At 51.4% G+C, this 15,935-nt stretch overlaps 9 protein-coding genes across 9 annotated transcripts; 6 read left to right on the forward strand and 3 right to left on the reverse strand.

Moving 5' to 3' along the window:
• Positions 1–126: 126 nt before the first annotated feature.
• Positions 127–1,917, reverse strand: NUU61_007854 (Zn(II)2Cys6 transcription factor; the record flags this gene model as incomplete). The annotated part of the gene is made up of 2 exons (XM_056658379.1): positions 127–1,786; positions 1,865–1,917. The coding sequence occupies 2 exons, from the start codon at positions 1,915–1,917 to the stop codon at positions 127–129; spliced, it is 1,713 nt and encodes a 570-aa protein (XP_056508672.1).
• Positions 1,918–2,299: 382 nt separating this feature from the next.
• On the forward strand, positions 2,300–2,851 carry NUU61_007855 (uncharacterized protein; the record flags this gene model as incomplete). Its single annotated transcript, XM_056658380.1, has 1 exon — positions 2,300–2,851. The coding sequence occupies one exon, from the start codon at positions 2,300–2,302 to the stop codon at positions 2,849–2,851; it is 552 nt and encodes a 183-aa protein (XP_056508673.1).
• Positions 2,852–3,359: 508 nt separating this feature from the next.
• Positions 3,360–4,603, forward strand: NUU61_007856 (aldo/keto reductase; the record flags this gene model as incomplete). The annotated part of the gene is made up of 4 exons (XM_056658381.1): positions 3,360–3,388; positions 3,443–3,593; positions 3,670–4,026; positions 4,097–4,603. 4 exons carry the CDS (start codon positions 3,360–3,362, stop codon positions 4,601–4,603), a joined length of 1,044 nt encoding a protein of 347 aa, XP_056508674.1.
• Positions 4,604–4,948: 345 nt separating this feature from the next.
• Positions 4,949–5,646, forward strand: NUU61_007857 (uncharacterized protein; the record flags this gene model as incomplete). Its single annotated transcript, XM_056658382.1, is given in 2 exon segments — positions 4,949–5,424; positions 5,436–5,646. The coding sequence occupies 2 exon segments, from the start codon at positions 4,949–4,951 to the stop codon at positions 5,644–5,646; spliced, it is 687 nt and encodes a 228-aa protein (XP_056508675.1).
• A 103-nt stretch (positions 5,647–5,749) lies between these two features.
• Positions 5,750–7,036, reverse strand: NUU61_007858 (serine protein kinase; the record flags this gene model as incomplete). Its single annotated transcript, XM_056658383.1, has 4 exons — positions 5,750–6,025; positions 6,074–6,192; positions 6,245–6,457; positions 6,961–7,036. The coding sequence occupies 4 exons, from the start codon at positions 7,034–7,036 to the stop codon at positions 5,750–5,752; spliced, it is 684 nt and encodes a 227-aa protein (XP_056508676.1).
• A 533-nt stretch (positions 7,037–7,569) lies between these two features.
• Positions 7,570–7,848, forward strand: NUU61_007859 (uncharacterized protein; the record flags this gene model as incomplete). The annotated part of the gene is made up of 2 exons (XM_056658384.1): positions 7,570–7,715; positions 7,761–7,848. 2 exons carry the CDS (start codon positions 7,570–7,572, stop codon positions 7,846–7,848), a joined length of 234 nt encoding a protein of 77 aa, XP_056508677.1.
• Positions 7,849–9,414: 1,566 nt separating this feature from the next.
• Positions 9,415–10,544, forward strand: NUU61_007860 (uncharacterized protein; the record flags this gene model as incomplete). Its single annotated transcript, XM_056658385.1, has 3 exons — positions 9,415–9,574; positions 9,675–10,072; positions 10,182–10,544. 3 exons carry the CDS (start codon positions 9,415–9,417, stop codon positions 10,542–10,544), a joined length of 921 nt encoding a protein of 306 aa, XP_056508678.1.
• Positions 10,545–11,083: 539 nt separating this feature from the next.
• NUU61_007861 (uncharacterized protein) lies at positions 11,084–12,922 on the reverse strand (the record flags this gene model as incomplete). Its single annotated transcript, XM_056658386.1, has 1 exon — positions 11,084–12,922. One exon carries the CDS (start codon positions 12,920–12,922, stop codon positions 11,084–11,086), a length of 1,839 nt encoding a protein of 612 aa, XP_056508679.1.
• A 1,461-nt stretch (positions 12,923–14,383) lies between these two features.
• On the forward strand, positions 14,384–15,865 carry NUU61_007862 (uncharacterized protein; the record flags this gene model as incomplete). Its single annotated transcript, XM_056658387.1, has 3 exons — positions 14,384–14,714; positions 14,774–15,392; positions 15,448–15,865. 3 exons carry the CDS (start codon positions 14,384–14,386, stop codon positions 15,863–15,865), a joined length of 1,368 nt encoding a protein of 455 aa, XP_056508680.1.
• Positions 15,866–15,935: the final 70 nt, after the last annotated feature.

Below are 15,935 nucleotides of genomic sequence, written 5' to 3' on the forward strand. Positions count from 1 at the left end.
GAGAAGATGTACAAATGCTGTCTAGAAACACAGCACACTTGACATGATTAGAATGGTTTTTTTTTAACGCAATTCACAAGTGATATTTGACGAATCAATTCGGTCTTCAAGACTTTTAAGACAGTTCTAAAGTCGAAATATCTCCTCTAAAATCTCAATCTCGCTTGTAGACGCGTGAAGATATCGCGCGCACACTAACCGGCCATACCCGAGGTCCTCCAGTCCAGCAAGAACTACATCATTGAAGCGCGCCGACTCCGGTATATCCCCCGCGACAACATTTATACTTCTGGGTGTAATTCCAGCAGCAGACTCTTCCATATCAGCCACTTGCTCGACGAACCGCGCGATCAAAGATCCCTCCCACATGCCCTCTTGACATCGGGTAGCATCAAGCAAGGAAATAGCCCTGCGCCTGGGAATAGTACTTCGGCATTTCATGGCAACGAGGTACAAAACAGGAATTACCCCTGGCTCCAGAGTAAAGGTTAATGTAGGAAGGTTTATTGGAGTCTGCACATTGCTGGAGAATGTGGCATTTCCGGTCAAGCGCTCCACCAGAGAGACGATCCTTTGAAAGGTGTTATCAAAGTGATCGCATTTCTCTTCGCGTGTATCGCGACTGGTTGACAGAAGGAAGTCGATGTAGAAGTGCTGGGTCTCGAGAAGTAGCGTTGGCCGTGCATATGAGTATAGCGGGTTGGTAGCAAGAGATTGAAACGCTGAGAGCCAGCGTGCCAACTTGAAACTCAGCTCGGCTTTCTGTTGTTCCAGGATTGGGTGGCTGGATAGATCTACAGTCTTCGCGCGCGAAGACTGTAGGCAGTATCGGAAGATCCAGTCCATTTCGGTGTTCTCATGGTCAATTTCACGTCCCGCGAGAGCAAGCAACTCTCCTCGGAATCGATGGACCGCGTTAGCAAGCACATCCAAGGATAGTCGTGCCTCAGCCACGCTAGTGAAGAAACATGGAATCCCGAACGCTGGCCCGTCTGTGTTGCTGACGAGATCCAACGCAAGGGCCGGGGCCTGCTCCCCAAACATAGTGGACTGGTAGTCCAGACGAGCAAAGGTACTTGCCAACAACCTCATTCCCAAGGGCCCACAGTCGAGAGAGATTTTCAGTCCAATCTTCCCTTCTTGGGTATTGAATTGAATATCCGGAATTTGCATGGTCGACAAGATGCGAAGTCCTGTCCGGAGATGCGCCAATGCACCCGGCCTATTACCCTGGAGCATCTCCAGGCAGATGAATAACAGACACGCTACCAGGGCCACCTCGCCACAGACTGCATCTGAGGGTCCATTGAGTCGGCTTCGAAGCTGATTCACGGATTTGACATATTGCCTGATGGCGAAGGGACTCTTCGGCTCAAAGAAGCCGGTCATGGTTAGAGAAGGACATTGGCCCCTCGACAAGCGATGCATCGCACCCACAGCCACGGCTGCATGAAAAATCGAGAGCTCGTTGTTGCTCAGTGGAAGTATTATTTGATTCCATAATGTAGAATCGAATCCTCCGGCGATTTCCCGCGCCGTGTGCAGCTTGAAGAAAGCGAAGCTCTCGCCCTCGGCAGTGGATAATGATGGTGTGGATCTCGGTTGGGTCGTTATAATAAGAGGCTTGTCATTATTGCGACGAAGTGTCTGCGGCTGAAGCTTTCTTCTGCCTTTGTTTTTGATTGCTGCGTCTCGGACCGCAGTCGCAGCTAGCTCGTAGCCGTCGCAGGTTCGGCCGGTGGACTCGCACCGGTGGCACCGGGGCCGTATCTCATCACATTTGATTCTTCGGATTCTGCACGGGCGTTAGACAGTATGAATCGTAATCAGAAATAGAAAGCATGTCTCGGTCAAGGGTACTTACCGGCAGGTCCGGCAGCCTGTTCGAGCTCGCCTTTTCCGTGATATCGCAGACATGGAGAACACGGCTCGTAGAACACGGTAGTAGATATCAGCATCATGGTTTCATGAAAGCCTTGCAGTCCCGATATATCCCCAGGCCACATCTCACGTGAAGGTCATCCTGGTCGGGCTGTTGGTGAGCGATGGCGCCGGGGGGCGCATGGGGCCAACACTCAACTGCGCCCGATTGGCTCGTTCGCGAAGGATTTGTTGATGGCCAATCAAATGGGCCTGAAGTATATAAAACGAGGTTCTTTTTTTGGGTTGTCAGTCTTCTCTATGGTCGAATTGCTTGACTGCGACAGACGGGCTGCCTCCAGCAGTCAAATATAAAAACCCCGTTCTGGTCCAGGGAATTTCGAGATGACCCCATCAATTTCCAGTCGAATCCTTCACCATGGCAACTGTAATCCAACTGATTCACATCCACTACCGTGGCAAGTATCTGTCTTTGCTGGACTCGGATGACACCACGCCTATCTACACCGTCAAGGTGTGTCGCGAAGCGCCCCAGATGGAAGTCATTCGACTTAATCGCGACAACAACCACAGTGACAATGGAGACACAGCATTACTGAGCACTGCCTCTTTCAAGACACTCAGCATGGAAGTGACCCTCTCCATCCACGACCATATGGTTATGTTGCGGCGCCCCAACATCTTTTCGCGCACCTACGGCTTCGAGAGCGTGGCTTTGCCAGGCAATACGCTTCTGTGGGAGGCGGATGGGTCCTTGTCAGGCGACTTCAAGCTCGTGAATAGGAGCAATCACCAGGTCCTGTCCCGATTCCGGAACAAGGTATTCTCAACGACAGAGGTCGGGTCGTTCGAGATGGTGGGCGATCTATCTGCAGAACTAAAGGACGAGATTGTGGTTAGTGGACTGGCAGTGCTGGTCATGGTGCAGAGTTTGAGTCTGGCTGGCATGGTTTTGGTGGGAAGTCCCTAGGGGGAAGTGAGATCTATTTTTTTCGAAGATCTTGCTCTCTTCAAATTGTTGGTTCCTTTTGTAAGGCACACCGGCACGCAGTGGTCTACCTCAGTCAGCATCCGCTCCCTGGGCCGATCTGCGTGATGTGAGTGGACGACGGGAAGTGTATCGGCTGCTCGTCGGCTCAGTGACGTCTCGCTTGTGAGGTTCGGCAGATCGCGCGTTGGCCGAAGGCTGGATTAATAATGCGCGGGGGACTTTTTCGAATGTTATATTTCTCAGTGGAATCAGGTTTTTTTTCTTTCTTTTCTTTTCGAGAATTGTTTCTATTGCTACTACGATTCACTCCTCTCGCTTGAATTGGTATTGTCAAGGTTAGTCGTGTCTTACAATGTGCTCCCTCGCGTTCAGGGCTTTGACGTCATCGTACAACCCATCAATCGAGTGCATTCTGTTAATAAAGACCCTATTTTCTCCTGCAGACAATTGAACAGACTCGCTTTCAACTCATCGCCTTCCTTTCACAATGGCCGACACCCAGATGGAATACACCCGGTAATCCCCGCACCCCGCACCGTGTATGAGTGATGGTATACTGATGGCCAACAGACTCGGGAACTCGGGATTGAAGATCTCCAAGATCATCCTGGGCGCCATGTCCTTCGGCAGCAAGCAATGGCAAGAGTGGGTGCTGGACGAGGAGGAATCATTGCCGCTGATCGAGCACGCCTACAAGCGGGGGATCAACACATGGGACACGGTAAGAAACCATAGCCCATGGGTTTGCAGTAAACAACAACACTATATTCTGACTATATGTCTATTTATGAAAACAGGCAGATGTCTACTCCCACGGCAGATCGGAGGAAATTATCGGCAAAGCCCTGAAAAAGTACAACATCCCACGCAACCGCGTGGTGATCTTGAGCAAGTGCTTTTTCGGCATCGACGACGAGGGGAATTTCCCTGCGATCTCGGCGACTTCACGCAATGACGGCGCCTTTGTCAACCGCGTCGGCCTTTCGCGCAAGCACATCTTCGACGCCGTCGACGCCAGCGTGCAGCGACTGGGCACGTACATCGACGTGCTGCAGATCCACCGACTGGACCGGGAGACGCCGCGTGAAGAGATTATGAAGGCGCTGAATGATTTGGTCGAGAGCGGCAAAGTGCGGTACATTGGAGCCAGCTCGGTAAGGTCTCCCCCCCCATGTCAGTATCGTTGAGGTTGATGAGCGCTGAACCTAGAATAATTGAATTTAGATGGCTGCATGGGAGTTCCAATCCCTCCAGAATATCGCCGCCAAGAATGGCTGGCACCGCTTCATCTCCATGCAAAACTACCACAACCTCATCGCACGCGAGGAAGAGCGCGAGATGATCCCCTACTGCCAGGACAGCGGCGTCGGACTGATCCCGTGGTCGCCGATCGCACGCGGTGCGCTGGCTCGCCCGTGGGGCTCGCGCTCCACTGTGCGCGAGAACACGGATGGCGCGCTCAAGTTTCTCGTGCGCAGCCGCGAGACCGAGGCCGACAAGGCGATTGTCGATCGCGTTGAGGAGCTTGCGAAGAAGAAGGGCGTGGCCATGGCGCAGGTTGCGCTGGCTTGGACGCTGAGCCACCCGAATGAGTGCCCGATTGTTGGACTGAATAGCGCGGCTCGCATCGATGAGACGGTTGCTAGTTTGAAGGTTAAGTTGTCGGCTGAGGAGATTCGGTACTTGGAGGAACCGTATGTGCCCAAGGCTGTTACTGCGCTGGAGCGGTAGAGCTGAGCTGATATGGGGGTGGTGATGCTGGGACAAGTTGATGTCGACTTCTTTCCTTTACGACCTTGTGAATAACTGCACTCCGCTGTGGTGTCTGTTTATTGCTTTTCCTCGAACTCCAACCAATTTGGACATTTGGAGAAAGTGGATTTGACTACAAATGCCAAGCTCCATCCCCACGTCGTTGGAAATTAATCCTCGTAGCTGTTCGGTTGTGGAGGCAGTGCTCGTATTGCATTTGCAGCACAAAGTACCAAAAGAATATAAAACCGAGTCCCTGCTTGTGTCCAACATATGAAACACATATCTCAGCTAAACACACATTCACGTCCTCGACAACACAAGATGACCTCGCATCCATACCTGGAGGTAGAAAAGCCCTCCCGACCAGCAAGCCAAAGCTCCGCCGAACTATCCACATACAGCGACACCACAGCGACAACACTCCAAGGTTCCCGGCTGTTCCACGTCCACCACCAAAGACGCAAGCTCGACTTCGCCATTTCCACCGAGTCCAAGATCCCACTAGCCTACGTGCGCTGCTCATCCTTTACAATCGGCAAACCAGACCTCACCTACCACGCAGGCGCAACAGAAGACGCCCCAATCACAGCGGTATGCAAATTCATCAATTTCTCACGGCACTGCAAAGTAGGGCTCGGCGATCCCGCTGACCCGAATATCGCCTGGGAAGATCTGATCCGCCATAAGCTCACAACGCACTATCGCTTTGAGATCTCGCTGGGCGATGCCGGCGAGCGCAGGGCGTTTGTCTGGAAGCGGACGAATAGTGTTGGGATTGGGGGGAAACGCCGTCGAGGGTTGGATCGAGGAATTTCAAGTTGCTGGATGAATGCTCTGGGGAATTGGTTGCGGTTTACTTGAATAATGGGGCCAAGAGCTGGTCGAAGTGTGGCAAGTTTCAGATTAATGTTGATTATGGGGGTGTTTTTGATACTGTCGTTTTTATTACTGGGTTGGCGCTCCTGGAGAAGGAGCGGCGGCGTGCGCGGAGTCAGTCCGGGGGTGGAGGTGGTGATTGATCCATATCCATGGTATTGTCTCGACGTGTTGCCCGAGCACAGTATATTGTTGGCAATATCAAATTTGGGATCTTCGAGTGTTCTAATCTTCTCATTCTTCTCTCTATCCAACTAAAAACGGGTGCTCGAGGAGCGCAGCAGCGGATGGTCGGTCCTGTGGATTCTCCTGCAACATTGACCAAAGGAAATGGACGAGCTGTTCGACGCTTTCTGTGCCAAAGTCACTCGGCAGCCTCTCCTCAAGATAGACCGCAAAGCTATCACTCCCACCCTCGATGAATGTGTGTAACCGGGATATCAAAAGCTGATGTATTTCATCAGCTGTGCAGCCAAAAGATTCCAGCGGAAAGAGTGGTTCGTTCGTGGCAAGTTGAAATATCTAGCACCATGTTAGATTGGTACAATCATATCATAGTGGGAAGTATACCAAGCAGCCAAGAGTCCATATGTCAATCTTCTCGTTCCATGGGCATTTTTCGAGTAGCTCGGGTGCCCTCAAAGCAGTGGGTGTCACCGGAAGAGAGTCATACTGGCCGCTCCACATAGCTATCATAGCAATCAGTACCTCATATTCCTTTATCGTTAAAAATAATCTCACCTCCGCCCAGATCTCCGATCTTGACTGTAAGTGCCGAGAATACGGCATTGTCAAGCATTCCGCGGGGCCGTTGTGAAACCACAAGATACTGGGGAGCGCTGTTATCAATTTGGATTTTTGGGAGCCAATTGACAGGACTGAGTTCGGGTTCCATTAGAATGTCGCTGGAGAGGTCACAGTCATCAGAAAATAAAATGTTCGCTGGCTGCAGGTCTATGAAGAAATCAGTCTTGAAATACTCTGAATATAGTTCCTATGATATATACCTCCATGAATCAAGCCTTGATCATGAATAAACTCCAATCCTTGTAGTATCTGCTTGGAAAAAACTTCCTGGACATAACCCGCGCAGCGTGGCTTTCGTTGACAAGTCATCGAATCACCATCAGACAGCATAACCGGGAACACAAGACAGAGGTGCAAGCCATTTGGCCCTTTATGTTCAAAATGGTCTATCAAGGGCACGACATTGTTGTGGCCTGGATGGTGTAGATCTGATTTCGATAGACGAAGAAGAATTGAAAGTTCCCTGCTGTCATTTGAGGCCTCGGCTTTGAGAATCTTCAAGGTAACGTATCTTTGAAGTCTGGAGGGTAGGAAAGCATAAGTCTTGATGCATAGGGGATATCAGGTAGAGACAGGATGCTCACCTCTGGTCTCTGGCAAGCCAAACTGTGGAAAATTGGCCAAATGCCCACTTTCCAATAATCTGATACCTGTGGTGAAAAACGTCATGGAGGTGAACCGGATGATAACCTCCAGCACGATACTCCTCCACAGGTTCGACGACATCATAGATTCGCTCAAACCGACGCGTCTTGAGGCATTAGAATTAGTGGGATATCGGAATCAAGAACGAGTCGGTGATCTCTTGAAAAAAGCGGTCGCAAGGGGAGTCGGTTCATCTTGGTCATGTGATACATTTGACTCGCGCCCTCTAAGTATATCCCAAGGCCCCCTTCAGCGCTTGTTTGTAATTCTCGGCGGCAGCTGTTCCCTTGTGACATAGTTCTTGTCCTATTTCTGGGATTTAAAATGACGTTGAGAACTCGTGGCGGTTACGCTAACCTGGGCCCGGATAAAGGGCTTCTTCCCCAGGCGCCAGCTAGTTTCATCGTAGACTTAGTGCCAAATCAGAATTGACACATGATGGCCAACGGATCTTGTGGTTTATGCGCTCGTGAAATCAGCAACGATGTAGCCAAACACTGTTTAAGAACACTATAGTGTTGCCCTCATTTCACTCAACACTTGTAACTTGGCAATCAAATCTCTTGTTTCTTGCCACAGATTCGGGCACGATATCTGTTGCTATATTCTTCATTATGGTGTTGCCCGTTGAATTCGAGCCGCCGACCATGTACTCCACCCAGCCCAACACAAGGGCTGAATTTGAACGGCTTGTCAGAGCCCATCACCAAGCCAATCTGTTGGGGAAAGATGGGAGAATATATGACAAAGCCGTTGTGATGTGAGAGATATTTATACTTGATATGAATTTCTTCCTCGCTGACAGTTTACAAGATGCAACTTCCACACGAGTAGCCGTAGCGGCGACCCGGCGGAACACTGCACCGTGGAATACCACGCTGGGGGAGGTGTGAAGGTGCAACACATTTACCGCGGTTAATCCGGCAATTGCGATGCGAAGGCTTCATGTCCAGTCAGTCACATTGATCCAGGATATTTCGACTTCAAATTCCTAACTGGGAGTTGGGTAACTTGCAGGTTTCACAATTCCGATGTCAATGACACAACCTAGCGGGTAGATTTCGAATTTCTTTTTTTTCTGGGCCTTGTTGTGTATATATATATATATATATCTCTTCCAGAAGTTGAGGAGCCATCACAAGAATACGAGGGGAACTATGGGGATTCAATCTGAGAAGATCCGCAGCATCGTGCTTTGTTATGTACAAGATAAGCTTCATGCAACTTTACCTCGAAAGAATTTATTGGAGACAAGAGCAAATGAGCCTCCATTTTCGTTGTAGTCGTTCCTTCGGTGTGATACATGAGTCCGATCCCGACACTCTTGACTCGCTGAAGAAGAGACGCCTGTGTCTCAAAATAAGGCTCTAATTTATTCAAATAAAGGGGGGTGAAAAGGCAAGATGGTAATCTTCCATTTCGGGGGGCCGAAAGTCGCCGTGCTCGCTGAGGAAGAGATGGTGGTGGATTTGGATAGGGCGGTTAACAGGGCGGCTGGCATGCGTTGAGGATACACGGCACCGGCGAGGTCAAGCGAGCCGGAAGTGTTTGTAGCTATGGAGGCGAATTCAGCTTCGAGGATCCAGCGCCACAGTCCCCCCCCCCCGTGTCTTGGTGAGTTTTCTCCGAATCGAGCGAGATTCCATATGGTGACCCGCAGAATCCCCTCATGAACACCAAGATCAATTTGGAAACTGGTGCATGGGCCTTTTTTTCTTCGGTCAAGAGGAAAACTCTGCACCGAACCCCTATAGTCTTCGAGATAGGGGTTCACCTTGATTGTAATATCTTTCGCAATTAGGAAATAGAACCACAGCCTTGTCTTAACTATTCGATTGAATTTCATGGGTTTTGTCTTTCAAGCGCTCTAGCTCTATTCTTTCCACTCCTTTTTTCTCTTCCCTGGCTCTCTTTTCCCGTCTAGTTCGCCAATGACATATCCCGATCTGACATCTCGGGAATGAGTCCACCGCCAAACCCTAACTCTCGGAGCTGCCCCAGAGCGGCTGCAAACTGCACCGATCGAGATTGGAGCTGGTATTATCTTGGCGGATGTCGATCTCAGTCTCTTGAGCTCGCCATTCCCTCCATCTCAGCCGATCCCTACTCGATATCGGCTAGTTTTCTTTGCGATATCGATACTCTGGAGACTCCTATTTGTCTTGGCTGGAACCCATATATACACAAATAAGCAGAGAACCCAAATAATGGGATCTGCAGAATCCACGGGGAATGATTCGCTTGGGACCAAGCTAATTAATAGGTAGTTCGAGTGTGTGTTGTTCTCGCATCTGGATGTGTTGTTTCTCTCTCGCGTTCACTCTCTGTCGCTGTCACTCTTTGATCTTCATCCAAATCAGTCTCTCATTTGCCATTTTTTTTTTAAAAAAAATAAAAACAAAAATTCGGGGTAAACCCTGTCTGTCACTCCTTATACCAATTTCCACCTCCTACTCACCATGCGCTCTTTCACTTCCATCGCCTCCGGGCTGATCCTCGCGGCCTCTGCCTACGCCGTCGACCCCGCTGCCGTCTACACGGCCGGCCACAACTCATCCAGCAACAACGTCCAGTTGCGCATTGGCAATGGCGGTGCCGGCCAGAGCGGCCTGATCGAGGGTAAGCCTGCACCCGAACTATGGACCATGTCCACTGCACCCCACATGATCTATGACTATTTAAAGGGAAAAAAAAAAGGACAAGCTCATATATCTGCCAGTCCTCGCCAACGCCTTCATCAAATCCAGCATGCGCAACGGCTCCGACCCCTTCGCCGTGGCCTGGTACAAGTCCGACACCACGGAGTCGATCAACTACCTCAAGGACGACACCATCGACGTCGGCATCACGTACACGCCAGCGGCTGAGCAGATCGCCATCAAGAAGGGCATCGCCAAGAGCCCGGCCTGGTACGCATGGCGCGACCATTTCCTCTTGGTCGGTCCGTCGTCCAACCCGGCCAAGCTGAACAAGCGCGACGACGTCAAGACCATGTTCTCGGATATCTATACCACCGCCGAGCAGGGGACGTCGGACCCGCCCGTGCGGTTCTTGACGCGGTATGATAAGTCGGCGACGAATATTAAGGATTCGCAGTTGTGGATTGATATTGGGCAGGTGAGGAACACATTACTTATCTTTTGCTGAGTATATCTTCAGTAGAGTAGATATTCTACTGGAGATCTATCTCTATGGATAATCAGACTAATGCTGATAATAATAATAGGTCCCCTGGGCAACTGCCTACTCGAAATGGTACCACCAATACATCGCCTATCCAATCCAAGCCCTGACCGCCGCCATCCTCCTGAAAGAATACTCCATCACCGACCGCGGCACCTACCTCTCCATCCCGGTCTCGCTCCAGAACCAGACCACCATCTACAAGGCCGCCACCGATGACGCCGCCGACCCGCTCCTCAACCCGGCGCACCTGCTCGTCGGCAAGAAGCCCAAGAACGAGAAGATGGCTGACAAGTTCGCGGGCTGGATTGTCAGTGCGGAGGGCCAGAAGGCTATTACTGGTTTTAAGAAGGGTGGACATCAGCTTTACACTGCTGCGCCGGCTAACAAGACTGCTCAGTTTTGATCTCAGTTCTGATTTGAAGGGTGGAAAGGCTGGGCTGGATGTGTTGTTTTTGTTGTGGTCTCTTAACCTTTAGCTGTGGGACTGGCTGATCCCTGCTTTCGTTCTGATATAGATATTATGTTTAATTTTTGCTGTTTAATTTTCTCTCAACTCCCTTGCTTCAGATTAGTACTACAAATACTTGGAATGCCAAGTTCTATCATGTTAGATGTACATCTATCAATGGGTATCCATTCATGTGATTGTCATAAAATAGATGGCTAGGACATGATGCACAATGCGAATGCGAATAAGAAGAAAAAGGAGAGTTGAGATAGGCGCAGGGTAGAAAAAAAAAGTAGGTGGAAGGTGGAAGGAGGAAAAGCCCAAGGAAATTCGTGCCAGCCGAATTCAGTCCAAATGCAAAACACCCAGCCCAGATGCGAGAGATCCAAGATAATGTTAGAAATTACATGCGGGTCTGGCCGCTGACACGATGCAAGAGGAATTATACATAGGAACGGTGGTGAGAGGGGTGGGAGAGGCCGAACAAGACCTCTTCAATGCGCGTCGTTTTTCCGACTGAAGATGGCAAGAAGTGAACTAAGCCGGTGGCGTCGTTTGCCCTTTGCTGCGCCCGAATTGGGTCCCTCGGAACTGGAAGGCTCTGCATCCCCGCGACGAGGGGGTTGCGCATGTCGAACATGGCGGTTCTCGGCGTGTGGGCCTGCAACTGCTCGATCGGGCTCTGGGCTCTGCTTGACGTTTTTCGTGTCGAGCTTCGCTTGGGGTTTGGACTTGGTTTTGTCGGTGTTATTTGGTGATTCTTCCGGGTCAATCGAGTTCTGGCGCAACGAGGTAGGACGGGAAACAACAATGTCGCGACCATGCTCGCCCGACCCGGTCAACATGCTGTGCCGATTCAGTCGGCTGCCTGTTCCCGAGGCGCTGCGCCGTTTGACACGGTCCATGAAGGCGGCTCCCGTTGAATTGGAGCGCTTCGAAAGGCTACCAATTGGAGTAGGCTTTGCCTGCTCCGAAGGCGCCAGGGTATTGGCACGTCGGATGCTTGATATTGACATGCAGCGTTTGCCCCCATTGGCAGGCTCCTTGACTGGACTCGTCGTGTCATGCTCGGCCAAGGCGTCCTTTTCAGTCTTTGCCGTGGTTGGAGAGCTGTGTTTCGAGGTCGCTGGGGAAGCAGCCGATTTCGTCTGACAGGTAGAGACAGGGTCGCCGTAGCTGAAGTTATGTGACCAGCCCTCACGGAACGCAACCCAGATCCCGGTAATGATAATTAACGTCCGCAGTCCATCATCGAGGGTGACCGCGTTGGGATTCACCGGCGCATCCAGGTCAGAGACGTCGCTGGCAACAGACATGCCCGAGTTCGGAGTCGTGGGCCCTCCACTGGAGCGAGGCGCGGTAGAATACTGATCGTACACTTCGAGCTGATTGCGAGTCATCGATGCGATGACCGGATGCCGGCGCGTGTGCGGATCAATAATGCTGAATGTAAACCGCTTGGGGTCCTCGCTCGGCTGCGTTCCCGGGGTCGCAGAGACGCGTCGATTTTTGCCTCCGCGCAAAGCCCATCTCATCACCTGCACGCCATGGTCGGTGTGGGCCACGAACTCGTAAGATCCGCTGGCAAGAGGCGTGGCCTCCCACACGGGCCCGAAATTCAGACAGATCTCCGCCTTCCCCTTCAGCCGGGCATCTTCTTGCAGCAGCTGACAGATTGTAGCCACCACCTCCCGGTGTTCTTCGTCTTCGTCTTCCGAGCTCCCACCGTTTTCGGGGATCTTGGACACCGTGCGCTCGTACAGCTCACTCATCACGATAATCAAGTCGTTGGGCCCCAGCCCATTCTTGCCGCGGAACATGGCCGGGAATTTGCGCGCTAACCGGGGTAGATACAGCGTCGACGGCAAGATATCGAGGATGGGCAGGGGCCGCGGTGTTTGCGACACCTGCTGTAGCTGCAGCAGCAACTTGGGCCGGAGCCTCAATCGCTTGTGGCGCGCGTGTGCGGCAGGATGAGCGAACTGGTAGGAGGTTTTGGGCCGCGATGATTTCCGGGTAGAATACGAGATGGCCCGAGGGTGGGCGCGCAGCTTGGTCGGCAGGGCCATTACCTTGGACGTGTTCTCCCCACTTGATTCCGACACAATCGGGCTCATAGCCATATCGGATGCGGACCTTGTAGGGTGTGTAGGACCATCGGGGTGTTTAGATCGGTTATAGAATGTACCCAATACCGGCAGTGCAGACAGAGAGAAGGTGGAATAGGGAGTGGAAGTCGGAGATGGTTGTGATTCTGTCTGGCTGCTGTTGCTAGGCGCTTCGTTTGTATGAGCTGCTGCGGCATCCGCGGTCAGGCCAAGATTCAACAGCATTCTTGGGACCCTAGCGGAGCCACATTGGTCTGTTGGACAAACCCGCGACTTGCGGTGGGGGTTTATAGGATGCCCGAGGTTCACGACCAAGACATCAAGGACCGCGTTCAACGCGTCAGCTGTGGGAGGGACGCAACCAAAGAGCGTCGGAGAGGGGTGCTGCAGGCACCGTGCGTATGCGCAGTGGACAAAAGAAGAACAAGAAAAAGAAACAAATCAAGGACTACAGCTGGACTTGGAGGCGGGAGTCGAATCGGGAAGCGTGACCTGCACGATAATAAGAAAAAAAGAAAAAAGAAAAAAAGGACGTATAGCTCACAGAGGCTGGCGAATGCAAGGGGGGAAAAGGAGTGGAAGGGATGAAGGGTATGTCAGAGAGGGCGAGAGGGCGAGAGTGCGAGAGTAAGAGTGTCAGATTGTATCCGAGGGGCGGTCAGCCTTATGAAAGCTGATTTTAATGAAAAGAAGAGAAAGTGGATTTCATCGGCATCGGTCATCGCAGACTCCGATCCGGATCATCACAGCTCGAACGTCATGGTGGCACTTTTGCCTATTGTAGTGGCTTGGTATTCTTGGCACTAGAGGTGAATAATTTCATAATTTCAGTACAAATAATAAATCATATCATGAATGGCGTACAAGGAGGGTCCAGTACCGAACTTGCCAGTGGGGGCTGTCACGTTCGCAGGCAGACTTTTTCTTCGATTTCGCAAAAACCAGAACTATGATAAATAATATAATATGTTTAGTCAAATATATCTAGTAAAAGTATATCTAGTAAGATATATTTAGTACAATAATAATCAACTACCCAGACTCAGATCAGTATGTGGGAGTGCCTGAAATACTAGAAAGACTAGAAAAGAGACTCTCTCGGCTGGAATCGGATTGATGCGCCGATCTCCTGAACCGCACAACTTTATTTGGTGATTTTCTTTTTTTTTTTTTTTTCTGTTCTGTTTTCTTCTGTTCCTTCAACCTTGGTCTGGCCGTCTGAGTCATGATCAGCCTAAAACGCCTAGTGCTGATAGTGGTGGACTAAATCCAGCAAACTCTGCGAACCTACCAGCTTCGTAGGGCTGAAATGCTCGGGAGCGCGTTCCAAGGACCCAACCCGTGCGTCATGACTGTTTATATATCGGTGGGGTGCTCTGGAATTTATGTACAAATCCACTGTCAACAAACAAGGTCTCTTCAAATTTTGTCGAGTATCGATTGAATGATCATAATAGAAAGACCGAAGTATACAGAGAACACACAAGGCCCTCACGAGTGCCCAGCGACTTCTCGGCATCCGGTCCTGCCGTGCCGCTGACTAATTATGCATTTTGTGCGGGGCGCGTGACTCCAGGGTCTTGCCGAGGTTGATGGTTGCTGGCATAACTGCATAACCTGGTCTTCGATTGTTCATTTTGTGGGTTTCTTCGAAAAACACGCCACACCCCCATTGAAGTGGTCGTGATGAGCTCGAGATTGTTTTCTTCTGCAAAGCTCCTCCGTCTGGACAATCCCATTAGAAGCCTAACGGTCGCGTTCTGGCTATGGAAGGCTCTTTTATTTGTCGCCATCACGGCTTGTCCAGGCTCCGGCTATGACACGTCCACCACGCTGATCCCCTATGAAGCTTCGGGTCCAGCACTTTCCGCAGGACCCGAGCCGCTATCGGGGCCATTGAAGTTTGTCCGATGGGACTCCATTTACTACCTGCATGTCGCCCAAACAGGTTATGTTTTTGAACAGGAATGGGCCTTTGGCTGGGGCTACACCAAGCTGTTGGACCTGTTCATCTCTGGTATTCATCTCTGTGACTCTCCCCATCTTTCTCTGCGGTGAATTGACCATCCTCAACAGGAATACGTCTTTCGGGGGGGCTAGGTGGGCCGGCTAACACAGCCCTGGTAGCCGTGGTGCTCTCCCATGTCGCGCACTACCTGTCTGTCTTGGCTCTTTACCGTCTCTCGGCCAATATCTTTGGCCAGGCCACAATCACCCAGGAACTCTTCTGTTTTTTGTCGGCGGGCCTTCACATCGTCTCTCCCGCCGGGGCATTTCTCTCAGCCCCGTACGGGGAATCCATCGTCTCCATCTTGAATTTCTCTGGCTATTACCTCTACTCGTCCTCGCTGATTGCGGAGCGTGATGGCGCGACGAGATCCCGGGATGCCCGCGTTCTCACGGCCGCGGCGCTATTCGCGATCGCGACCATGGTTCGTAGCAACGGCATCCTGAGCGGGTTTTTGTTTGCCTATGATGCGTGTGTGCTCGCTTGGGGAACCTTGACGCAGGGCCCATCGATTCACAACACACTCCGCCTCGTTGTGATAGTCCTCGGCGGTTGTATTGTGGCTTCGGGGATGGTCATCCCCCAACTACTGGCTTACCGCACATACTGCATGCCCGACGCGGGTTCACGGCCCTGGTGTGGATGGACAGTCCCGAGTATATATGGCTGGGTCCAGGAACGTTATTGGTAAGTGTTAGCAGCGGTCATGTCTGCGGTATAATTGGCACTAACACTGGGCCAGGAATGTTGGGTTTTTAAAATACTGGACCATCTCCAATCTGCCTCTCTTCCTTCTCGCGGGGCCCATGCTGTTCATCCTCTGCAAGTCTTCCCTATGGGCCATCCAGGCTCCCTCGATGTTACATCCGACTCCTGGCAAGAAGTCTACGGCACCAATCGGCCCTGGGTCCATGCTATTCCGCCTGGCAGTTCCCCAGGGACTGCTGGCAGTGATGGCCTTGACCAGCTATCATGTCCAGATCATTAACCGGATCTCATCTGGGTATCCGGTGTGGTATTGGTATCTGGCCTCTTGTGCCGTAGACAGCATCCGAGGTCTTCCTAAGCATAGCCAGGGCCTGGCAATTGCAGTACAAGGTATGGTGGCGTATGCGCTGGTCCAGGGGGTTCTATTTGGTTCTTTTCTGCCCCCAGCATGAGGCTTTGTCTAGGCGAAGTGATCTTGCATAGTGTGGGCCTGTTGCATGTCTTCCATGACCACATCGGCCC

Source organism: Penicillium alfredii (assembly GCF_028826965.1).
Source record: "Penicillium alfredii strain IBT 34128 chromosome Unknown utg000010l_segment0_segment0, whole genome shotgun sequence".
NCBI lineage: Eukaryota > Fungi > Ascomycota > Eurotiomycetes > Eurotiales > Aspergillaceae > Penicillium > Penicillium alfredii.